At 57.3% G+C, this 25,102-nt stretch overlaps 2 protein-coding genes and 1 non-coding gene across 5 annotated transcripts in view; 2 read left to right on the forward strand and 1 right to left on the reverse strand.

Annotated features, from left to right (window-relative positions):
* Positions 1–724: 724 nt before the first annotated feature.
* On the reverse strand, positions 725–831 carry LOC131511166 (U6 spliceosomal RNA). The gene has a single exon (XR_009261371.1). It is a non-coding gene; the product is annotated as a U6 spliceosomal RNA (small nuclear RNA).
* Positions 832–1,332: 501 nt separating this feature from the next.
* Positions 1,333–10,264, forward strand: CIMAP1D (CIMAP1 family member D). The gene is given in 5 exon segments (XM_058728662.1): positions 1,333–1,891; positions 5,054–5,124; positions 5,126–5,162; positions 6,967–7,080; positions 9,255–10,264. Coding segments are annotated over 5 exon segments (810 nt in total). The 5' UTR covers positions 1,333–1,788; the 3' UTR covers positions 9,740–10,264.
* A 2,057-nt stretch (positions 10,265–12,321) lies between these two features.
* SHC2 (SHC adaptor protein 2) overlaps positions 12,322–25,102 on the forward strand; it is a 33,324-nt gene continuing 20,543 nt past the window's right edge. The window contains exon 1 of one of the 3 annotated variants that reach the window (XR_009261253.1): positions 12,322–12,859. Coding sequence is in view for 2 of the 3 variants with exons in the window: in XM_058728663.1 (XP_058584646.1) it covers positions 12,395–12,859 (465 nt within the window). In the remaining variant the exon portion in view is untranslated. The remainder of the gene's footprint in view (positions 12,860–25,102) is intronic. The other 2 variants (XM_058728663.1, XM_058728665.1) reach the window with 2 other exon arrangements.

A 25,102-nucleotide genomic window follows, 5' to 3' on the forward strand; every position in this document is an offset into this window, starting at 1 on the left:
CATTTTGCTTAAAAAGTTAAAAAATTAGGGGATGCCTGGATGACTCAGTCAGGTAAGTGTCTGACCTTTGGTTTTTGGCTCAGGTCATGATCTCGTGGCTTCGTGGATTTGAGCCCTGCATCGGGCTCTGCACTGGCAGCGTGGAGCCTGCTTGGGGTTTTCTCTCTCTCTCTCTCTCTCTCTCTCTCTCTCTCTCTCTCCCTCTCTCCCCCACTTGTGCTGTCTCTGTCTCTCTCAAAATAAATAAATAAATAAACTGAAAAATAAGTTAAAAATTATAGAATGTATTAAAATTACATTAGCAATGAATTGTACTGTATGTAAATTATAATTTCATAAAGCTGTTAAAATCTGGTCTGAAATGGCCTGACCGCACAGCAACACACATGGAAGAGACAGGAATTTGAATTCTGCTCTGCCAAGTTTCCCTCAGCCTCTTCTTAGAGCCTGACACAGTGGTAGCCTTTAGTGGGAGAAAATCTCTGTTGGCTTCTGGGAGGCAGTGGGCTGTCTTGGAGGACCGCCATCACCTCCCTGCCATCTTTGCTTCTGCCCCAGGGTCTTTGCACAGCCATTCCTTTATCATGAGATGCTTTTCTTTTGCCTTCTCAATTCAGTGACCCGTCCTCCTGCCCCAGCGCTTGGCCTGTACCCGGACTGCCATCCTGGGCTCCCAGCCTTGTCTGTTTTCTAGCACATTTTTTTCTAATTTTTTTTTTTTTTTTTTAATATGGAACGCTTCATGAATTTGCGTGTCATCCTTGCGCAGGGGCCATGCTAATCTTCTCTGTATCGTTCCAATTTTAGTATATGTGCTGCCGAGGCGAGCACTCTAATTTTTAATATTTTTAATTTTATTTTTGAGAGAGAGAGAGACGGAGCGTGAGTGGGGGAGGGGCAAAGAGAGAGGGAGACACAGTCAGAGGCAGGCTCCAGGCTCTGAGCTGTCAGCGCAGATCCCGACACGGGGCTCGAATCCACAAATCGCGAGATCATGACCTGAGTCGAAGTCTGACACTCAACCGACTGAGCGCCCAGACGCCCCTGTTTTCTAGCACATTTGACGCCTTCTTATATACTATGTGCTTATTTATTAGGTTATTGTCTGTTTCCTTTGTCCTCTCCTGAGAACACTACCTTCTTGTCTGTGTATTCCTGTTGTGTCCCCACCAACCCAAACAGAACCTGTATGCAGTAGGTGCTCAATAGGTGCTTATTGGATGAAGGCAAGAAGGAAGGAAGAATGCAGGCAGGCTTCTTGGCCTAAAGTTGCAACCCCCAGAGTGGAAAACTCAGTGTACGACTTTGGGCTGCGTCTCAGTTTCCCCAGCTGTAGAAATGGGGCCACACCGCCCATGACCTCACCAGTCCCTTCTGCTACATGGCTGTAGGTGTTGTGTTTGTGGCTCTGGCTCCCTGGAGCCTTCTCTGGCCCCGGCTGCCCAGCTTGGCGGCTCCCCGGGGACCTGCTCTGCTGACACCGGATTCTTCCCTGGACCATCCAGCCACCGGGCCGACACTTGATCCTGGCCTCACTTCCAGGCCAACGTCCGCCGACCAGCCTGCTAGGGCCGGGGCCCCAAGACTCTGTGCTGCGGGACAAGGGACTGTCTGTGCCGTCCCCAGGGGGGTGTGGTGAGTCTGGGGCTCTGCCGACACCAGCACAAGCTGCAAGGACTGAGGACAGTACCGGACCTGCGGCCCGGAGCCGCTGCAGCGGAGGAGAAAACACCAGGCGCAGGAGCTGCCCGGCCCCTGTGCCTCGTGCAGCCACCTCCCCTGCTCACCATGGGGACCCTTAGCTGCAACCCTGCTCCACGGCTGACCACTGAGTGCCAGAGTGTTCAGACCGGCTTGAGGAAGTCCTGTGGGACGGCCACCTCGGAGAACGGTACGCACCAACTGTGGGGGAGGGAGGCCATGGTGGTGGGATCTCGTCCTCTCTTCTCCCCAGCTGTGCTGGGGCTTCTAGAATATTCTGGGAGCCACCTGGAGTGGGGAGGCTCTGATGAGTCCCTGCTCCTCCCCAAACCTCAGTTTTCCTCCAGCAGAATGGGTGTGAACATAGCATTCTGTTGGCTCTTGTGCAGCCCTCCACCCAGCAAGGACTGAGCATTTTATGGGCCAGGCAACCTTGCAGGTGCTGATGCTTCAGCAGTGACAGAGCAGCAAAGGTCTGTGGGGGAGACACACACAAGGCAAAACCAATCAGCAGAATTTATAGCACATTAGTGATAAGCGCCTTCGACAACGTAGAGCGGCAAGGAGAGAACGGGCAGGTGTGGAGGCTTGAGGCCTGGACACTCTGCAGGGGCCACGGGCATCCTGGTTCTGACGCTGTACATTCTCAGTGAGGGTCGAGGCCCCTGCCTCATTTGTCTGTGTGTAGCAAGACAGCAGGAGTTAAGCTCCGTGCCCCTGACATTCTTGCTGAGGACACCAAGCACTGCAGTTGTGGTGGGGTGTCTCTGTTGGGGCCTCAGTTTCCCCAACGTGACAGTGTATCTCCGTGTCTGGGCCCCAGTTTCCCCTACGTGACAGTGTATCCCTGTGTCTGGGCCTCAGTTTCACCACATGACAGTGTATCTCTGTCTGGGCCTCAGTTTCCCCAACGTGACAGCGTATCTCCGTGTCTGGGCCTCAGTTTCCCCTGCGTGACAGCGTATCTCTGTGTCTGGGCCTCAGTTTCCCCTGCGTGACAGCGTATCTCCGTGTCTGGGCCTCAGTTTCCCCTACGTGACAGTGTACCTCCATGTCTGGGCCTCAGTTTCCCCACGTGACAGTGTATCTCTGTCTGGGCCTCAGTTTCCCCAACATGACAGCGTATATCTGTGTCTGGGCCTCAGTTTCCCCACGTGACAGCGTATCTCCGTGTCTGGGCCTCAGTTTCCCCAACGTGACAGTGTATCTCTGTCTGGGCCTCAGTTTCCCCAAGATGACAGTGTATCTCTGTGTCTGGGCCTCAGTTTCCCCAACGTGACAGTGTATCTCTGTGTCTGGGCCTCAGTTTCCCCTACGTGACAGCGTATCCCCGTGTCTGGGCCTCAGTTTCCCCTACGTGACAGCGTATCTCCGTGTCTGGGCTCAGTTTCCCCACGTGACAGCGTATCTCCGTGTCTGGGCCTCAGTTTCCCCTACGTGACAGCGTATCTCCGTGTCTGGCCTCAGTTTCCCCTACGTGACAGTGTATCTCTGTCTGGGCCTCAGTTTCCCCACGTGACAGTGTATCTCTGTCTGGGCCTCAGTTTCCCCACGTGACAGCGTATCTGTGTGTCTGGGCCTCAGTTTCCCCTACGTGACAGCGTATCTGTGTGTCTGGACCTCAGTTTCCCCTACGTGACAGCGTATCTCCGTGTCTGGCCTCAGTTTCCCCTACGTGACAGTGTATCTCTGTCTGGGCCTCAGTTTCCCCAATGTGACAGTGTATCTCCGTGTCTGGGCCTCAGTTTCCCCACGTGACAGTGTATCTCTGTGTCTGGGCCTCAGTTTCCCCAATGTGACAGTGTATCTCCGTGTCTGGGCCTCAGTTTCCCCAAGATGACAGCGTATCTCCGTGTCTGAGCCTCAGTTTCCCCTACGTGACAGCATATCTGTGTGTCTGGGCCTCAGTTTCCCCTACGTGACAGCGTATCTCCGTGTCTGGCCTCAGTTTCCCCTACGTGACAGTGTATCTCTGTCTGGGCCTCAGTTTCCCCTACGTGACAGCGTATCCCCGTGTCTGGGCCTCAGTTTCCCCTACGTGACAGCGTATCTCCGTGTCTGGGCCTCAGTTTCCCCTACGTGACAGCGTATCTCCGTGTCTGGCCTCAGTTTCCCTACGTGACAGTGTATCTCTGTCTGGGCCTCAGTTTCCCCACGTGACAGTGTATCTCTGTCTGGGCCTCAGTTTCCCCACGTGACAGCGTATCTGTGTGTCTGGACCTCAGTTTCCCCTACGTGACAGCGTATCCCCGTGTCTGGGCCTCAGTTTCCCCTACGTGACAGCGTATCTGTGTGTCTGGACCTCAGTTTCCCCTACGTGACAGCGTATCTCCGTGTCTGGCCTCAGTTTCCCCTACGTGACAGTGTATCTCTGTCTGGGCCTCAGTTTCCCCTACGTGACAGTGTATCTCTGTCTGGGCCTCAGTTTCCCCACGTGACAGCGTATCTGTGTGTCTGGACCTCAGTTTCCCCTACGTGACAGCGTATCTGTGTGTCTGGACCTCAGTTTCCCCTACGTGACAGCGTATCTCCGTGTCTGGGCCTCAGTTTCCCCTACGTGACAGCGTATCTGTGTGTCTGGACCTCAGTTTCCCCTACATGACAGCATATCTGTGTGTCTGGGCCTCAGTTTCCCCTACGTGACAGCGTATCTCCGTGTCTGTCCTCAGTTTCCCCTACGTGACAGCGTATCCCCGTGTCTGGCCTCAGTTTCCCCTACGTGACAGTGTATCTCTGTCTGGGCCTCAGTTTCCCCAACGTGACAGTGTATCTCCGTGTCTGGGCCTCAGTTTCCCCACGTGACAGTGTATCTCTGTGTCTGGGCCTCAGTTTCCCCAAGATGACAGCGTATCCCTGTGTCTGGGCCTCAGTTTCCCCTACGTGACAGCGTATCTCCGTGTCTGGGCCTCAGTTTCCCCTACGTGACAGCGTATCTGTGTGTCTGGACCTCAGTTTCCCCTACGTGACAGCGTATCTCTGTGTCTGGGCCTCAGTTTCCCCTACGTGACAGTGTATCTCTGTCTGGGCCTCAGTTTCCCCACGTGACAGCGTATCTCCGTGTCTGGCCTCAGTTTCCCCTACGTGACAGCGTATCCCCGTGTCTGGGCCTCAGTTTCCCCACGTGACAGCGTATCTCTGTCTGGGCCTGCAGCCCCTCCTACCTTTGACTCAGATGTGACTCACAATGCCCCTCCCTCACTTTTCCCCCTCCAGTGGGGGCAGCCCCCCCACCTCCACGTGCCACGGAGGGTGGTTGGGAGCCCAGGCGGGGGCTCAGGGGCTGGGCCCCGGGTTCTCCCCCAAGTCTCAGGGTGTCTGGCCCCAGGCCCTCACCTGAGGGCTTTGGTCGCAGGCTCGGGACCGGGCCTGTACGTCCTGCCGTCCACCGTGGGCTACCTCAACCACGACTGCACCAGGGCGGTCGGGTCCCGCCTACTCACTCTTCCGGAGGCCCAGCCCAGGTAAGGCCAGCGGGGGGGGGGGGGGGGAGCGGGGGGGGTGGGGGGGGCGGGGGGCCTCCCAAGCCCGCTGTGTCCCCTCAGGCCCCCCCCCCGAGGGAGGCAGGCAGCTCGCTGGGGGAGCCTGGAGAAGCTGCGTCCTCGTAGGCAGAAGACAGCAGGGTGTGGTGCTTAGGGCCCGAGTGTGTCTTTGGGCCGCTGCAGACCCCTGGGCTTTGGACCAGTGTCCCAACCGCTCCGTGCCCTCGTCTCCTTCTCTGTGAGGAGTGGTGCCACGCTCCTCACAGAGCTGTCCTCGGGGTTAAACAAACATCCCTTACAAGTAGCTCGCACGGGCTCAGTAGAAGTGGGTGCGGAGGGGTTTCTCTGTCGGCAAGACGAGGCCCCTCACAGGCAGCTGTGGAGAGGACAGGGTGACAATTCCTGCTGTTGGGCAGGCAGCGGGCTGTGGGGCTGGCCCCGTCAGCGGGGTCCTCGCCTCCGCGTGGTGCACCCTTCTCCCCGCTGGAATGACGGCGTCAGGATGTGAGTGAACGTCACGGGCATCGATGCTGTTAACGTGGGAGGCCCTGGCCCCAGCACGCTGTCCACGCCTATTAGCCGTGTCACCGTCACGTTCTAGCAAGACTGTGCCCTTCATATGAATGCCCACAAATTCCATCACCCCATTTTCTAGAGCTGCTCTGAGGTCCCAAGTGCACCTGGGTGGGGAGGGCCCTGAAGGAGGACTTTGATTCACCTGGACGAAGGCACGTGGGGAGGGGGCGGCTGACATCTTCAGAATCAGCAAAAACCCCAAACCAAACTGAAACCCAACTCAGGCAACTCCAGGGGGTCCCCAGGAAGGCAAAGGAGGGAATGAGCATCACATCTATCACCGGGAAGGGTTAAGAACTTTGCCGGTGGCCCAGGGCGACCTGGGTTCCCAGGCTCTGTCCTTGTCACAGGACACACTCTGGGGCAGAGGGACAGATTGGGGAGTTGAGGGTGAGTGGTGGCCAGCGTAGACTTTGCTGATGCCAGGGAAGACTTCTTGGAGGAGGAGGCCTATGGTCTGGGCTTGCAGGAGGAGGAGTTCCATGGAGCCCCAGGAGACAAGAGGCCCAGGAAGGACAGCCCAGGCAGAGGCCTTGATGAGGGGAGGGACGCCCTTCCTTTGTCACCAAAGGTGCTCCCTGCGTGTGTGTGCCGCATGCACACAGAGCCACTAGCCAGTGAGTGTGTGCCCCACACGCCACACACCGATGCGCGTGCATTTATGCCCGAATGGCTTGGAAGCGGCAGTGACAGCACTGGCCCCAGTGACTGGCCCCAGCAGGGAAGTGCCCTGTGCCAGGCTGCCCTCCATGGACCCTCTCAGCTTTCAATCTCCTCACTCACCCTGCCAGTGGGGAAACAGAGGCAGAGACAGGGAGATGGCCTGCCCACAGACAAAGCTCACGGAGGCCCTGCTGAGACCCTCGAGGTCCGACTCAAGGCCCCCTTAGGCATGCCCCATGACAAGCCCAAGCATGCAAAGGGCCCTCCTCAGAGCCTAGTTACTCTTACTGTGGCACAGTCCTGACCCACCCACCAGCTGGTTTCCTAGTCTGCGGCAGAAGAGAGGTCGAGGGGGGCACAGCTGTGATCACAAGGGCACTGATGTGCTTGTCAGACAAAGTCAAAGCAGGTACCCGGGGCCCCCAGGTCAGTGGTCTAAGGTCCCTGCTCTCCAAGATGGGGCTGGGGGTGGGGCCGACCAGGGGCACTGAGCGGGGTCGGTGGGGCCATCAGAGGTGCCATTAGGACCGGGGGCTCCTCTCCCCAGCGTCTCCACAGGACGTGAGCCCTGGGCCAGTCTACTTCTTGGACCCAAAAGTCACCCGGTTTGGCCGAAGCTGCACCCCTGCTTACTCCATGCAGGGCCGGGGCAAGTCTCGGGGTGAGTATCTGATCAATGCTTCCCCACAAGGACCCCACCCGTTCAGGCTCCCACCTCTGTCCTCTCCTTCTCCTCCCATCATCAGGTTCTTAGAATTTCAGTGTCTTTGGAATGACAAATCAAGGGACTCCGAGGAGGGGCTGGGGGCCCTGAGAGAACCTGAATGAGGAAGTGGGCCAGGGTGACAGTGACCCTGTGTACATATGGTGCCAAGAGGGCATCTGGGGCTCATCCGTGACATCAGGGGATGACAGGGCACAGTGGGGACTGTGGCAAATGTGGCAATTCCCTCCACAGACTCCAAAAAACTCACTTCCACCTTAAGTGCCGAATTTAATAACCTGATTCCAGTCTCCCATCCACCCTTTCCTCTTTTGACCTATCACCCATTTGCTCATCTACTCCCTGATCAATCAGTTCATCTATCCATCCACTCACCCATCTATCTACTCACCAACCTATCCATGAACCCACTGCTCATCATCCAGTCCATTTGTTGATCCACTGATCCATCCAACTGTCCATCCATCCACCCACCCACCTATCCATCCATCCATCCATCCATCCATCCATCCATCCATCCATCCAATTATCCTTCCGTCTGTCCATCCATCCATTCACCCCCCAGCCACCCACCCTTCCTTCCATCCATCCGTCCATCCATCCATCCATCCATCCATCCATCCATCCATCCTTCCATCCGTCCATCCACCCATCCATCCAACCATCCATCCATCCATCCACCCACCCACCCACCTACCCTTCCTTCCATACATCCATCCACCCACCCTTCCTTCCATCCATCCAACCATCCTTCCATCCATCCATTCACCCACCAGACAGCCACCCTTCCTTCCATCCATCTGTCTGTCTGTCCATCCATCCATCCAACTATCCTTCCATCCACCCACCCACCCTTCCTTCCATCCATCCATCCATCCATCCACCCACGAGCCACCCACCCTTCCTTCCATCCATCCGTCCATCCATCCATCCATCCATCCATCCTTCCATCCGTCCGTCCATCCACCCATCCATCCATCCATCCACCCATCCACCCACCCACCTACCCTTCCTTCCATACATCCATCCACCCACCCTTCCTTCCATCCATCCAACCATCCTTCCATCCATCCATTCACCCACCAGACAGCCACCCTTCCTTCCATCCATCTGTCCGTCTGTCCATCCATCCATCCAACTATCCTTCCATCCACCCACCCACCCTTCCTTCCATCCATCCATCCATCCATCCACCCACCAGCCACCCACCCTTCCTTCCATCCATCCGTCCATCCATCCACTCACCCACCAGACAGCCACCTTTCCTTCCATCCATCCATCCATCCATCCTTCTGTCCGTCTGTCCATCCATCCATCCAACCATCAGTCCATCCATCCATCCATCCATCCACCCACCAGCCACCCACCCTTCCTTCCATCCAACCATCCACCCACCCATCTGTCCATCCTTCCATCCATCCATCTACTGATCCATCCACCATGATCTTTCCATTCACAATCCATCAACCCATTTATCATCCACCCAATCATCCATCCATCTACCCGCCCACAAGTCAGCTCTTAATCCCTCTATCTATATATCCATGGATCCATTCAGCTACTCATTCACTCCCCATTCAATCACTCACCTCCCATCCTTCTACTCACTCATCCAAACATGTATTAAGCTGAGGAGTTGAAGTAGATTTGACATGCCCTTGCTTTTTATGAGACCCCAGTCTGGTGATGGAGTTAGGCCTACATGGAAACCATCCCACCTCACTGTGCCCATGTCTGGAGGGGAAGATCCTGGAGGGCCCTTGGAAGGGCTGTGAGGGTCTGCCTAGGAGGAGGGAGTGGGGAAGGCTGCAGGAAGGAGGGGGCTGTGGGGCTGTCTGGAAGGGTGAGGAGCAGCCCCTGGGGGGTGGGAATGGGAAAACGGAAGGTATGCGGGGCAGAGGGTTGAGCATGGGCAAAGGCCTGGAGGCTTGAAAGACAACAGGTAGTGTGTGTGTGTGTGGGGGGGTGGGGAGGTCTGGGAAGCAGCAGAGACACTTTGGGGCTGCCTGACAAGTGCTGTGAGCTCCAGGATGTGTAGGGGCAGTGGGAGGCCATGCAAGGTCTTTGAGCAGGTGAGGACTCCTATCAACCCTCCTGCCCCATTCTCACAGGTCTGGAGGTGACACCAGGCCCAGGGGCCTACAGCCCAGAGAAGGTGGCCCCTGTGCGCCAGCGGACACCCCCAGCTTTCACCCTGGGCTCCCGCCTGCGCCCACAGCTCCAGGACACCTCCACCCCTGCTCCTAACACCTATACCCTGCCCTCCCTCTGGGGTTCCCAGATATTCATTAAGCCCAGCAGCCCCAGCTACACAGTGGTGGGCCGCACGCCCCCCGCCCGTCCCCCTCAGGACCCTGCTGAGATCCCAGGCCCGGGCCAGTACGAGAGCCCCGACCCCAACACCTACCGTCAGCGCCAGCCCGCCTTCACCATGCTGGGCCGGCCCCGTGCCCCCCGGCCCCCAGAGGAGACTCCTGGCCCTGGCACCCACAGCCCTGAGCAGGTCACCATGACCAAAGCCCGGGCGCCAGCGTTCACCATGGGCATCCGTCACTCCAAACGCACTCCCACCATGGTTGTGGACACCATGCCCTGACACCTTTGGGGTTAGGGTTCCCAGCTGCCCCGGGACCAACCCAGTTTACCTGTGTTGTCACACGGGGTGTGGGCAGGCCCCTCCTGGGCCTGGCTGTGGAGAAGACACATCTTGCCTTCCTTTTTTTGAACTCTGAGGTCCTTCTAGGTCCCCTGCTTCCTTTGGTCCCTGGGGGCTGTGACCCCGTGGCTCCGTGCAGGGCGAGCTTCCTTCCAGTGCCCCAGTTTCTTCCTCCCGGTCACAGCAGGTTAAGTCAGGCCACGCAGAGAAAGAGACAACTGCAGCCCTGCCCAGCGGCCGGCAGAGCTTTCTGTGTTCTGGAGCTCAGTGTCCACCCTGCTAGGGCCTGGGTCCCTGGCACAGTTCACGTTTCTGCTAAACTTGGGCTCTTCTCTGCTTCTCGTGGATACACAGCCAGCTGCCTGCCCCTGGTCCCAGCCCCCAAATCAGGCTGGAAGCAGCCTGATCCCTCTCTCTCTAGCTGCTTGCCAATAAATCTCTGTGGCACCAGAGCTGTCAGAATCACACATGTGAGCTCATTTAACCCCTGTCCATGTCAAAGCAAAGAGACTTAACTGTGCCCTTGAGATCCAGACCCCCAATTCTAAAGCCCCCAGGGCCTGGATGGAACCACAGGAGGGATCCAGGGCTGGGTAAGGCCAGAGGCAGACCCAGGGCTTTGAATGGGGGAAGTCAGGGAGGCTTCTTGGAAAAGAGGACATTGAAGGTGGGTTTTGAAAGATGTATAGGAGTTTAATATATTCTAATATCCATCATCAGTAGGTGCCTACCGTGTTTGAGATATTGATAAAGATCATCTAAGCTTCACAGCAATCGGGCGGCAGTTGATGTTCACTGAGAGGAAATGGGGCTTTGGAGAGATTGGACACTTGCCTGAGGACACACTATGAGCCCTCGTGTCCCCCTAATGCCAGGATCCGAATCCTGGCCATTGGGCTCTGTTCCTGCCATTCTTTGCTAGTCCTGTCATGTGACTGAGCCTCCTGTGTGAAAGCCCAGGCCTTATAAATCCTTGACCCAGAAAGACCCTAACCCAGGAGCCTGGGAGGGACAGACTGCCACCATGTCTCCCCAAGGAGGGGGCCCCAGGGCTGCACCTCAGGCTTGACCCAGAAGGGTCCTGACATGCATGACCTCTGCTCTGTCCCTTTCTCCCAGTCCAGGGATGCCAATCTTGAACACACACCCCTTTAACTGACTAAGTGGACACACACCAGGACCTCTAATACACACACACACACACACACACACCCCTCAGGGGAACCCAGGTGCCTTCCTCACACGCATGTTCAAACTTGCACTCAATATACACTCCCACACAGTCCCACATGTATGCAGACAATAATAGACACAAACACGTCCAGAGGGGGCTCCAAACCCAGACAAACGTCCCCCCCCTTCCCCCCCCCCCCCCCCCCCCCCCCCCCGGGTCCACCAGCAGACCCAGAGGCCACGCCCGCTCTATGGGGGCTCATCCGGACCCTGCACAAGAGCGTCCCAGCGTGAGACACACAGGCTTGGGGCAGCATCCCCGACCCCCACCCCAACGCCGGCCAATCGGCTGCGCGTCCCTCCTCCGCTTCGCCTCCTCCTCCACGAGCTCCGCGGCGACCGCCAGTCTGTGATCTCATTTCTCTGATTTATCGATCGGGCTCCAGACAGCCTCACCCCTCCTCCACCTGCGCGCGCGCCCGGGCCCCCTCCCATTGTTTCCCGGCAGTCAGCCCCACCCCAGCCGGGGGAGGGGAAGGAAGGTCTGTCAAGAGAGGCCAGGAGGCCTGGGGTGACCGTGGCATCCCTGATCCCCAGTACAGAAAGAATCACCCTTTCAGGTCTGGGTGGGGGACAGAGAGGTTGGGGACCGAAGGGCGGGCCCGCCTGCGAGGCTGAGGCCCACGAGTTCAGCTGGGTCGCTGCGGGACAGAGCTCCCCAGAAATGGAGGAGGAGCCCGTGACCCTCCAGCCCCGCGTCCCCGGCTTACAGCCTTGGAAAGTGAAGCCCACGGGCAAGCGGCAGAAGGGGGGCCTCGGCTTCGTCCTGAGTCCCCCCTCCCAGACCCAGCCGGCCCAATTCACACTTCCGAGTACGAGCGGCCGCTGCGTGCCCCTCTCTGGGTCTCAGCTTCCCCATCAGGACACAGGGCAGGGCGTGATTTTCAAGTACTTTGCAGCTGGAACAGCGGTTGGGGTTAGGGTTTGGGGCTCTCTCCTCGGACCCCGTCCCCACCCCTCTACAGGCCTCAGTTTTCCCATCGGTCAAAACCGGGAGAAGACAAGTGATTTCCAAGTCTCTCCCACCTCGGTCCTTCTAGGAATTTGGACAACGGGTGGAGGGGCCACGCTGGGGTCGCTGTCCGGGTCTTGGGTTGGAAGCATCGCTCCCTCGCTGGTTGGCGGATCCCAGGCAGGGTCCGTGCCCTCTGTGGGCCTCAGTTTCCCCAGCCTCCCCGCAGGCGCCGGGACGCCCAGGGCCCGGGTCCCAGGGGCGCAGCCCCCCGCGGCTGCGCGCTGGGCCGGGCGGATGACATCACCGGGCCGGGGGCGGGGAGGGAGCGGGAGGGAGCGGGACGGAGGGGAGGGCCTCCTCCGCGCCAGGCGCAGCGCCCGGTCGGGCTCGGTCGGGCGACCGCGGCCATGACGCAGGGTCCGGGCGGGCGCACGCCCCCCGCGCCCCCCGCGCCCCCGGAGCCCGAGGCGCCCACCACCTTCTGCGCGCTGCTGCCGCGCATGCCGCAGTGGAAGTTCGCTGCCCCCGCGGGCTTCCTGGGCCGGGGCCCCGCGGCAGCGCGGGCGGCCGGGGGCGCGGGGGCCGCCGACTCCCAGCCCGAGCCGGCCGGCCCGGCCAGCGTCCCTGCGCTGGCGGCCGCGGTCCTGGGCGCCTGCGAGCCGCGCTGCGCCGCGCCCTGTCCGCTGCCGGCGCTCAGCCGCTGCCGGGCCGCCGGGGGCAGGGGCCCGCGGGGCGCGCGGGGGGCGGCCGGGCCCGCGGACGCCAGCGCCGACGAGTGGATCCGCAAAGGCAGCTTCATCCACAAGCCGGCGCACGGCTGGCTGCACCCAGACGCCAGGGTCCTGGGGCCCGGGGTCTCCTACATCGTGCGGGTGAGTGCGCCGGCCGGGATCCCGCGGACCACACCTCCCCCGGACCCCAGGTGGGGGCGCCCCTCCCCCACTCTTGGACCCTCGGACCCCTCTGTCCCCTCGTCCCTCCTCTCCCTGCCACCCCGGACCCCCACCTCCGGCCGGCTCTGCGCCGGCCGCCCCCAACCGGGAGGCTCCGGGCTCGGTGTTCCCACGGCGTCACGTGGGGAGGGGCGGGGCGAGGGAGGCAGGTGGGTGGGGGACACGCATGCGCAGCGTGAACGCGCTCCCGCTCCTTTGGCCCCCGCTGGCGTAGGGTGAACGCGCTCCCTTTGGCGCCGGGAGGGGGGGGGGGCGGTCTGCGGAGGGCGGTCGCGGGTGGTCGCGTCCTACCGCCGGAGCCCGTTCAAAGCTCTTTCTCGGACGGCGGAATCGGAACCTGCAGAGACCTTGGCCCAGGTGGGGGGCCCGGGGAAGGGGTATCCGGACCCGGCCGCGCCCAGCCAGACCGCAGTGGGACTAGGGGACTCGCGCTGCGGTGTAAAGAGAGGGGCCCTCTTTTATCCTGGTGCTTTACTGGGAACCTTGCAAACGCACGGAACAGCCCCTGTGTACCTGCACCTACGACGGTCAACATTTTCGCCTTCTCCACTCAAAATACCTATCCTGGCGTGTGGTTTTCCATGAAGCAGAAGAAAGTAAGCGGCCGACTGTGACGCTTGCTGTGAGATGTCCCGCACGCGTCTCCCTAGATAGCCGTCCTCCTGCACACGCACAGCTCATTGTTACGTCTGGGAAATTACCAGAGATCCCGAAGTGTCATCAAACTGGTAGTCATTCACACCCCGTCAGTTGGCCTCTGGGGACCAGGAGCCTGGAAGTTAATGTGATTGCATTTGGTTATCTGTCCATTCCCTTTACAACCGTGTCCAGCACCTCTCCCAGGACTGGGCTGAGTAGTGTCTCCCGCTAAATTCATGTCCGTGGGGACCCGCGAATTCAGCCTTATTTAGGAATAGGGTCTTTGTAGAAGCAATCACGTTAAGATGAGGTCATCCTGGAGGGTGGCCCTAATGTAATGGTTGGTGTGTTTATGAGAAGAGGGCATAAGGACACAGACGCACAGGGAGAAGCCACGGAGGACGGAGGCAGAGGCTGGGGTGATGCAGCCACAGTCCTGGGGGCACCAAGGGTTGCGGCTCGCCACCACCGGGAGCTGGAGGAGGCAGGAAGGACCCTCCCCTGGAGCCTGCAGACGGAGGGAGGCAGGAAGGACCCTCCCCTGGAGCCTGCAGACGGAGTGCGGCCCTGCCTCCACCTTGTTTTCAGACTTCTGGGCCTCCAGAACTGGGAGCATGTCTGTTTCTGTTGTAAGCCGCCCAGTTTGCGGTACTTCGTCAGGGCCGGCCCCAGCAGAGGACTGTGCCCCTGATAGGGTGGACGTTCTGGATGTCCCAGACACTCCCTCCACGCGGGGTCCAGGTGTGCTACATCACATCCCAGGGGGGCCTGTTAGATGTGTAGAGCCTCAGGCCCAACGGGGAGTTGTTGAGGCTGTAGACTGCCCCACATTCTGGATCTCTTTTCTCAAGGCGTCTTTTAACTGGGTTCTTTGCCCTTTCCCTTCCTGAGTCCTGGCAGTGGGTCCACAGGCTTGACCGGATTCAGAAGTGGCTTTGTAGCAAGAGTGTCTCGTGGGTAGCGCTGCGGACTTGACAGGGGAGCTGTGTCTGCCCACTGGCTGTGAGGGCAGGCGTGTAGGATGTTCAGAGTTCAGATGCTTGCGTTGTGGGGTGCGGGGTGTTGGGTTCTTCCAATGATCATGACATTTTTGTCAATGCAGCAGGTATTTAATGCATGCCCACCCTGCCAGGCACGGACAATCTGGTCAGAAATGGGGAAGATCTGGTGCCTGCCCTTACAGGGCTTAGATTCTAGAGGGAGACACTGACAGTAACTAACCAAGAGAACACATAAATGGAAGGTGCAGGCAGGTGCTAAATTACGATGCAGGAATGACAGTACCAGAGAGAGACTGGGTGGTCACCTCAGCAGGGGCGTTAAGGAGAAGGCATCTCTCGGCAGATGACATTTAAACTGAGACCTGAAGCTGTGAGGCCCCAGACACAAAATGACTTGGGAAAGAGAGTTCCAGGCAGGGGCAAAGCAAGTGCAAAGGCCCAGTGGCAGGGAATGAGTTTGGCATGTTTGGGTAACAGCAGGAGACCTACATGGAGCTTAGAGGAGAGATAAGAGATTTGCTGGCAAGTTTGGCTGTAGATGGTTTTAAGCAGGGGTCGCGGGGTGGAGTTGGGGGTTTGAAAGGGTCTTTCTGGTGGCGCTATGGAAACGGGGTGGGGGTGGGGGCTGGAAGGGCAGCAGAGAGACCCAGGAGGTCTCCCAGGAGGGGAGAAGACCTGGACCCGGGCAACGTGAGGGTGGAGAGAGGTGGGGACAGGGTCTGTGTTGGAGATGCAGCCCAGAGGGGTCTCCGACTGACAGATGAAGGGCCCTGACGCTGGCCGGTCGGAGGGCCCCGTGGGGTCCGAAACAGCCTCAGCCCCCCGCTGTGTTTGCCTGGGAGCCTCTCTCCGCGCGCGCCTACGTCACAGAGCCAAGTAGCGCCTTTTGGTTTACAGAGCGGCATGAGGTTAAGGCAGGGGGCAGGCATCCCTCAGGTCACACCGGGATTGGCTGGTCTGAGCAGGAGTCTTTCACACTAGGACCCTGGGACTGCAGAAGAGGATGTATGGTTCCCATTTTGTAAGTTGGGAAACTGAGGCACAGCGCGGCAGAGCGTGTCCACAGATGCGGAGTGAAAATCCAGTACCAGACCTGGAACTAAGTTCCCTCCCACAGAGCCTGAACTCACCCGTCTGTCAAATACGAGGGCAGTTGACAGATTGACAACCCCAGAGACATCCCGTCCTGGGACCTACAGATGTGTCCCCTCACACAGCAGAGGGGACCGTGTCCAGGCCCCTGAGGCAGGGTGACCCTGGGGGCCCCGGGGGCCCGGCGTCCTCACGAGAGGGAGGCAGAGAGCCGGGCGGACCCCGTGCTGCTGGCCGTGAGGATGAGGAGGGGCCGCGGGCCCAGGATGAGGCGCCTCTGGCAGCCGGAAAAGGGGGACACGGGGCTCCCTGGGGCCCCGGGAGAACCGGCCCTGCCCACGCCCGGGTGTTAGCCAGGAGGCCCGGGTCCGGCCCTGACTCCAGAACTATAAGGGAATAAGTTTATGTTAAATTTGTAGTCTTTTATCGTAGCGGCAAGAAGCAGCTAGTATGTCAGTCGGCTCACCTCCCTGACGTCACAGAACCGTCACAAAAGCCTGGAAAGATCCCTGTTTGCGATGAGAAGGCCCGGCCCCGGAAAGCAGAGATGGGAACGTGGCATCTGAGTTCTAGGTGCACCGTGCTCAGTGCTGTGTGCAGATCGGGGGGATCACCCTCGCAGCTCTGAGGGTTCCCACCCATTTTATACATCAGGAAGCGGAGGCACGACGGAGTCCAGGAACCTGCCAGGAGCGCTGTCCTGGTGAGGGTCCATCCTGCCTCAGGGCTTAGAGGTAAAAGGTGTCGATAGTCGTATGTGAGAAGAGACCCCGGGGGGACGGGGGACGGCGCCGTGCTAACCTCAGCAGCTCGGTGACCTCATCGTGGATTCAAGCCCTTCTCTTGTGTTGGGGTGAATGGTGTCCCCGTGTTCAGGTCAACCTGGAACCTCAGAACATGGTCTGATTTGGAAGTAGCGTCTTTGCAGATGTATGACCCGAGGATGAGGCCATGCCGGAGGAGGGTGGGCCCTGGATCGGCGACCGGTGTCCTTGTGAGCCGCGTGAGGGCCGGAGAAGGAGGCCACACGAGGGAGGCGGAGATTGGAGTGACCTGGCTACACCAGGGGCTGGACAGCAGCAAGGACCCTCCCCGGAGCCCCCAGAGGGAAGCACTCTGCACCACTTGGATGTCAGGCCTCTGGTCTCCGGACTCTGAGGGCACGTGCCTCTGTTGTTGCGCGCTGCCCAGTCTGTGGTGCCCTGTTACGGCCTCCCCAGGAGACGAATACACCACCCTTGACGTGACTTCCCTCTCGGATTAGTTCCTTTCCTGGCTGCAAAGTAGTGGCTGTGACTCCACCTGTCCCGTCAGCCTGCAGAAAAGACCCTCTTCCCGCGGGGCCTTTTTTGAATAAGGGGACCATTCCCAGAAATCCCTAGCCAGCTTCCCCTCATGTCTCTTTGGCCAGACTTGTGTCCTGTGACTTTCCCTAAACCGAGGTCATCGCTGCCCAAAGAACTTTCTGAGATGATGGGATGTTCTAGATCTGTGCTGTCCAGTATGGTAGCTGCACGTGACCCTGAGCCATTGAAATGTGGCCGGTGTGACTAACAAACTAAATCTTAATTTTACTTAACTGTAAATTCAACTGGTCCCACGGGGCACGTGCTTACTGTGCTGGGTGGCTCGTCTAGTCTCCTTTGGTCTTTGGACCTTGTCTGAAGAGGTAGCAGAAGTGAACCTGTGATGTGGACAAGCCAGAATTTGCACCAAGCTGCGGGGACTGCTAATCTTGTTTTCCTCCCACTCCTACAATTTTGACACTCGCGACTTCTCCATTCACTAGAATTTCCCTGATGAGACCTTTCTGCTTTTTGAGGTGCCCTGCTCGTGTCCTTTCAGGAGCTCTTCCTGAACGAAGGCTTTTACAGCGTGTGCCCAACTCTGCTCGAGGTGCTGTGGGGCACAGAAAGACAGTGACCCTGCCCGGCAGACTGACTCTGGGTGTGGAAGGGAGCTCGAGCCCGGACACATGTCAGTGAAATGACTAGGACTCCGTGTCGCCCGGTCTTTCCTGAAGTGTGGTTCTCAGATCTTGGCAATACGCAAGGAACTACGGGAGGCTGACTGAGCGGAGATGTCCTTTAGCCGCAAGTGGAGCTTATTCCTTGAAGGAAAGGGGCGGAGTGTCTCCGGGGTGGACTGAGTCAGTGGCTTGACAACAGCCCTGAAGACCTAGGCCTTTCCATCTTTTTGCACCGCCATCTTCAGCATGCTGGCTTAGCTGCCCTCGTGGTCACAAAACGGTAGCCACAGCACCAGGCATCACATGTGGACGCGGTCACATGTACTGGAAGAAACGACCATTTCTTCCTTAGTTCTCTTTTTCAGAAACTCTCCACCATTCTTCCCCACCGCCTCCCTCATTTCCCCCAAATGGCAAAATCCATTCACAGTAAGGGAAATCGGATTACCAAAGCGGCTTAAACCAATTATGAGCAGTGTGAGGTGCCTAGACATCTGGGAACTTCTTGGGCTCCACCCCAGAGCTGGAAACTCTGCGAGTGGGCCCAGCAATCGACGTTTCCAGGTGATTCCAATATCGTTAATGTTTGGGAACAACCAGTTTAAGACAATTGCTTGCCATCCTGTTGGATTAACCACGACTTACTAATACCTGGTATTTTGAAACCCTCCACCCTGAAATGAACTGAGATACATATAACACCTACCCGCACATTCATTTCCCCTTAAAATTCATGTGATTTAATAAAGCAACAGTGGAAAGAGAAGCTCAAGGACAGCGCTTGATGGTAGCCTAGGGGGTGTTTTTCAGGATGTAAACACGCAGACTTCGTCCTGTAGGAGCAGAGTGACGGGAACAGGATCCAGTGCCTTTTGAGACCCACCATGCACGTGGCAGCCACAGACACCGTTGGAGGTGCTGTATGCAACTCGATGTTCCAAAGTAGGGGGCACCTCTTGGTAAAGTCTGAGCTACACAGAATAAGTAACGTGTCCATACGTGTGGCGGTTTTGTTAATTCCGTGGCTATTAAAACCATACTGAAGGGGCGCCTGGGTGGCGCAGTCGGTTGAGCGTCCGACTTCAGCCAGGTCACGATCTCGCGGTCCGTGAGTTCGAGCCCCGCGTCGGGCTCTGGGCTGATGGCTCGGAGCCTGGAGCCTGTTTCCAATTCTGTGTCTCCCTCTCTCTCTGCCCCTCCCCCGTTCATGCTCTGTCTCTCTCTGTCCCAAAATAAATAAAAAATGTTGAAAAAAAAAAAAAAAAAAAAAAAAAAAAAAAACCATACTGAAAAGTGAAACATGGAATCACCACGCGACCCAGCAATCCCGCTCCTGGGAGTGCACCTCAAACAATTCAAACCAGGGACTCAAGTGGGGATTTGCAGCCCCGTGTTCACAGCAGCACACTCACTCCACAACAGCCAAAGACAAAAAAAAAGTGGACACACCCCAAGTGTCCATCGGTGGATGAAGGATGAACACGATGTGGCCCGTCCACACCCCGGAGGGTGACCCAGCCCCAGGAAGGAAGGACGTCCTGCCACCTGCCACCACGTGGACAGACCTGGAGGTCACTGTGTGCAGTGACAGGAGCCAGACGCAGAAGGACACGTCCTGCGTGACCCCACGCACAGGGGGTCCCCAGAGGAGGGACAGAGAGTAGACGCTGGGAGCCAGGGGTGCGGCAGGGGGCTGGGAGTCAGTGCTTCATGGGACAGGGTCTCAGTCTGGGGAGACGGAAAGTTCTGGAGACGGGTGGCAGGGGCGGCTGCGCGACAGTGTGAGTGCGCTCGATGCTGTTGAGCTGCGCGCTTAGAGACGGTTACGATGAGGGGCGCCGGGCTGGCTTGGTGGAGCATGCGACTCTTGATCTTGGGGCTGTGAGATCGAGCCCCACATTGGGTGTGGAGACTACTTAAAAATAAAATCTTTAAAGAAAAAGAAATGGTTAAGGTGGCAAATCTTATGTATTTTCTACCACAGGAAGTGAACAGAAGTTGCCTCCCATGGCTTGGGTTATGATTGAGACGAGTTAAGATTGGAGGCACGGTGGTCACACAGGGTTTCCCACATACACGAGAGCCTGCAGGCCATTCTGAAGTCCCTGGGGACCTAGGGCGGTTGGCATCAATGGGAGACTTCTCGTGTTAGGAGCAAGGCGCCCCCGCTTTCTGAAGAGCTCACACTGGTCGTCTTGCAGGCCGTCCCTGGGTCTGTGTCTGACTGGTGTTTGCTCACGATTGGGCTCAGGTTGTGCGTTCTGGGTGAGCAGCACAGAGCTGTGTGTTCCCCACTGAGCAAAGCAGGAGGCAGGGACGGGTGCCAGTCCCGATATCGGTTCTGGAAACTTGGATCGCTTGGTGTACTGTAAGAATAGCGTTCCCCCAAATTCGTGTCTGCCAGAGCCTTAGAATGTGACTTTCTTTGGAAATAGGGTCTTTGCAGACGTAATCTAGTTTAGATGACAGGATGCCGTAAATCTACACGACCGGTGTCCTAAAAGGAGAGAAGTTGGACACGGACACACATGTGACGACAGGGGCAGAGACTGGAGTGTGCCTGGCAGCCGAGGACATCCGGCCACCCCCGTCAGAAGCTGGAGGACGCAAAGCGTCAGCTCCCCTGGAGCCCTTGGCTGCCGTGTGGCCCTGCCCACACTTTGGGTTTGGATGTTTGGCCTCCAGAACTGAGAGAAAATAAATTCCTGTTCTAAGCTGTCCGGATTGTGGTGCTTTGTTACGGTGGCCCCAGGACACTGACACACCGTCACACTGGTGAATTTATTTCCTTTGTAATTAGTAAGTGTCTGCGGGGATGTAGTGTGTGTGTGTGTGTGTGTGTGTGTGTGTGTGTGTGTTTTAATCCGACCTTTAAAACTGAAGGATGACAAGCATAAAGCGTGTTAGGGCGTGTCAAGCTCATCATGTCTGCTTGGGCACCTGTAGTGCCCCCGCGTCCCCCCAGGGGCCTGCAGCCTCCCCACCCCCACCACCATAGTTTGGTTTTGTCTGTTCTAGAACCTTTCTGGGGAGGGGGATTGAGAGGCTGCGCAAACATCCTGGTTCCCAACACGCTCCCACTGATTCGTCTTAGCAGAAATTGACAGCTCTTGCCTGGATGGACGCTTCCCTTTCCGGTAATGATGTTTACTTCAGTGGCCGTTAGGAAAACACTGTTACGCATCAAACCGGAGTCTGATGGTGGCAACAGGCAGTCTCCTCTCTTCCTCATATAAGCTAAAAAAAAAAAAAAACACCAAAAAACAACATATAATTCAGTACCATAAAATGTGCCCGCTTAAATTGTACAGTTCAGATCTTTAGTACATTTATACAGTTGTGAAACCCTCGCCATGATCTAATCCCAGAACATTCCTCACCCTGAAAGGAAGCCCTGTCCCCATTAGCATTCACCCTCACTCCCCTTCCCCTCCCCCGGCCCCCACGAGCCCCCTCCTGTCCGTGGATGAGCCTGTTCTGGACGTTTCACACACGCGGACTCACACGCTGTGTGGCCTCCCGTGTCGGGTTCCCTCCCTGAGCGTCGCGTGTTCGGGGTCCGTCCGCGGGGCGGCGGGGGTGGGAACCTCGCTCCTGCTCGCGGCCGAGTGACGTGCGCGTGCTCGGGGGACGCGCCGTGTCGATTTGTTCATCCATTGATGAAGATTTGAGTCATTTCCTGCCACTTCCTTGAAAAATAAACCCAGTTATGTTTATAATTGGAATTTATTTAAAATGAAATGTTAAGTGAACGATAGTATGTGCCGTGTGGCACGACTTGAGGAGGTAGATGAGGGCGGTGGGAGCTTGGCCCCGTCCCCTTCTGGGCCTCAGTTCCCCGACTGGTAAATCACCCCTTCCCTGTGGCGTCCTGGGGTGGGCTCTGGGCTGCCCTGGTTTTGCACGTGCACAGGAGCAGGTGGGACGCAGGGCCATTCAGGGGTGTCCTGACCTTCCGTGTTAGTGTCCTGGGGCGGCTGCAACACATTAGCACAAACGAGGCAGCTTAAAACACAAGAGTGTTCTCTCCTGGTCCCGGGGCTCCGGGTCTGAGACCCAGCCGGGGCAGGCTGGTTGCTTCTGAGGCCCGGAGGGAAGCACCTGTCCCGGCTCTCCCGGATTCTGGAGGTGCCGGCCTCTCGAATTCTCCACACTCCACCTCCAGCCTCACACACCTCCCTCTGCCTGTGTCTTACTGGGACACTTGTCTTGGATTTGGGGCCCATCCCATCCACAGGCTCGGGGGGTGAGCACGTGTGTCCACCTTCAGGAGGGCAGCCTCCAACACACCACGGCTGACGTTGGGTGAGTTTGTGCTTCTAGGACAGAGGTCACACTCGCTGGCAGACCCAAGGCTGAATTTGACCTCGGATCTTCTCCCACTGCCTTGTCTTTATGTTTACTTTTAATGTGTATTTATTTTTTGAGAGAAGGGGACACAGGACGAGTGGGGCAGGGGCAGAGAGAGAGGGAGACACAGAATCTGAAGCAGGCTCCAGTCTCTGAGCTGTGAGCACGGGCCTGACACAGACCTCGAACTCACGACCTGTAAGATCATGACCTGGGCCGAAGTCAGAGGCTTAGCCCCCCAGGCACCCCTGAGTTTTTACTTTTAAAGAGAAGGCAGTGGGAAGGGGCACCTGGGGGTTCAGTCGGTTAAGTGTCCGACTTCAGCTCAGCTCGCGATCTCCCGGTCCGTGAGTTTGAGCCCCGCGTCGGGCTCTGTGCTCACAGCTCACAGCCTGGCACCTGCTCTGGCTCCAAAGTCCTGGATTTCTTGTCTCTTTAAAGAAGACTCGGGTGTCTGGCAGCACTGGGCCCTCTGGCTATGGAATAGGCAGTTTACCCCAGTCCCCACTCCTTCCTGTTGTGCAGCGGGGAGACTCCAGAGCCTAAGGGCATGGGTTCAAACCCCGCATCTGCACCTACCAGCTTATGACTTTTACTGAGCCTCATTGGGCCTCTGTTTCCTGAGAGTGGCCACTCCACCTAACAGTGGTCATTCCAGCACGGGGACGTGAGTGCTGTCATTAAGAGAAGTAATGTGTGCAGCACGCTTGTGTGATAAGTGGGTTGTGATCCATCAGTGTGGGGGGGCTCCCCTCTCTGCTGGCCTCGCCCGCCTGGCCCTGTAGGGATCTGTCCCAGGGCGGCCCCTTTGTATCCCCTCTTGTGTGAGCTCCCCCTTCCCTTCATCTAAGGAAGGGCCGGGGGCACACTGGAGGACTTCAGCCTCACAGCTAGGGAGGGCTGGCATTAGTTAGGTGAGTCTAGGGAATTAGGTGGTGTGGGAATCAGAACCCGGGCCTAGAACACCGAAACCCACCAAAGCTGTCCTCTCAGTGTGCAGATCTACTCCTCGGAGCAGTGACCACGGCAAATTCCCTTTGAGGTCCCCTGTGTCTAACACATGCCTGGCATATAGGCCGTGCCCATCCATCTGTCCATCTGTCCATCGGTCTACCTGTTCATCCATCCATCCATCCATCAGCCAGCCAGCCGGCCGGCCGGCCATCTTCCCTTCCACCCATCCATTATCCATTTGTTCACTCATCCATCCATCTGTCCATCCATCACCCTTTCATGCATCCATCCACCATCCATCCATCACCCATCCATCCATCCATCCATCCATCCACCCACCCAAGAGAAGGTGGAACAGATCTGTTCACTTCCCTACTTAAGACTCTCCCTAGGGGCGCCTGGGTGGCGCAGTCGGTTAAGCGTCCGACTTCAGCCAGGTCACGATCTCGCGGTCCGTGAGTTCGAGCCCCGCGTCAGGCTCTGGGCTGATGGCTTGGAGCCTGGAGCCTGTTTCTGATTCTGTGTCTCCCTCTCTCTCTGCCCCTCCCTGTTCATGCTCTGTCTCTCTCTGTCCCAAAAATAAATAAAAAACGTTGAAAAAAAAAAAAAAAAAAGACTCTCCCATGCCTCCCCAGCTTGCCCAGCATGAAACCCAGACCTTCAGCACAGCCCCAGGGCTCTGCAGCCTTCTTGCCTAGATCCTGCTACCCTTCTTAGCTCTTTGTGCTCTGCTCTAGCTGCCTGCAGTGAGCCTGCAGCCTCTTCAAACTTGTTCTCACGTGTGGGCCTTGTAGTGGCCATTCCCTTTGCCTGGGTCTTTGCTTGCCTCGCCCCTTGTCTTCCGGTCACTACCTCAGGTAGCAGTCGCTGTGTCGCAAATCACCCCACAGTCTAATGCAGGACAACAAACGTTATTTTTTTTGTGGCTTTGTGGGTCAGCTTGAGCCGATCTCTTCATTCCCGTGGCAGTTGGCCAGCGTCAGCTGGGATGATAGCGATGGGGACGTGTCTGTTCTCACAGAGCAGGCTGGCCTAGCAGGGTCTCAGGGACCTGGGACTAGTGAGGGGACAAGCTCCAGGGCACAAGGGCCTTTTGGGCCTTGGCTGCGTCACCTTTCCTGACATGCCATTCGTGACATGTGTCATCTTCCCTGACATACAAGGGCCTGGATAGGGGGAGGGATAGAGGGAGGGATGGGGGTGGGTAGGGACGGGGAGGGGAGGAGGGAATGGGGTGAGGGACGGCTTGTGAGCATAGTTTCAGTCTGCCAACAGCCTGCGGTTTCTCCCCTGGAAACAACCACTTTACCATGCTAGAATCTGCTAGAATTACTCATCTACTCGCACTGTGTATACTCGCATGTGTGCACATCTTCCGCCTTGACCCCTTGTCCGAGGGAATCGTGACTCACCATGACCTCTGTTCTGCACCTTGTTCCTGCTGATTAATAATATACCTTGGAGATAATTTCATGTAAATAAACAATTCTTGTCTCTTTTACAAATGCATACTCTTCCATTTCAAGAACGATTTGTTTAGATTTAGCAAGCATACAGGGCCCCCAGTTAAATTTAAAGTTCCAACGAATACCAATAATTTTTGGCATAAGTATGTCCCATGCACTATTTGGGGGCATACTTACACTAAGAAATATTCATTGTTTAGTGGCAATTCCAGTTGGCCTGCAGTCACGTATTGGATCGCACAAGCCCAGATGTGTTGTTTTAGGGTGTCTCTTATTTCTTGCTAATTTGTTCAGTTCTACAGGTCCCAGCAGCAAGGGAGTGCGTGTGCAAAAGCTCTCCCTGAGGGGAGACTGAGGCAGGAGACCCAGAAGAGGGCCAGGTGTAGGGAGCCAGCCCCTGGTGCCAGCACCAGGGGGGGCCCAAGGGCAAAGGGAGTGGGTAAGCGCGGATCCATCGGGGCACCAAGCACCTGTCCACCTGTCTCCCTGTAGTCCTGTGCTCGGAGCCCCATGGAGTGGGCAGAACATGGGCCACCCCACATAGTGACTTGTAAACACATTGGCAGTCCCTGGGCTGATGTATCTGTGGGCTAAAGTCCTAAAAATGTAGTTTCAAGGTCAAAATGTATGGGCATCTATGATTTTTAAAAAATTGAGGTAAAATTGACAAAATTAACATTTTATTTAAACA

This window comes from Neofelis nebulosa, chromosome 4, assembly GCF_028018385.1.
Source record: "Neofelis nebulosa isolate mNeoNeb1 chromosome 4, mNeoNeb1.pri, whole genome shotgun sequence".
Classification (NCBI taxonomy): Eukaryota; Metazoa; Chordata; class Mammalia; order Carnivora; family Felidae; genus Neofelis; species Neofelis nebulosa.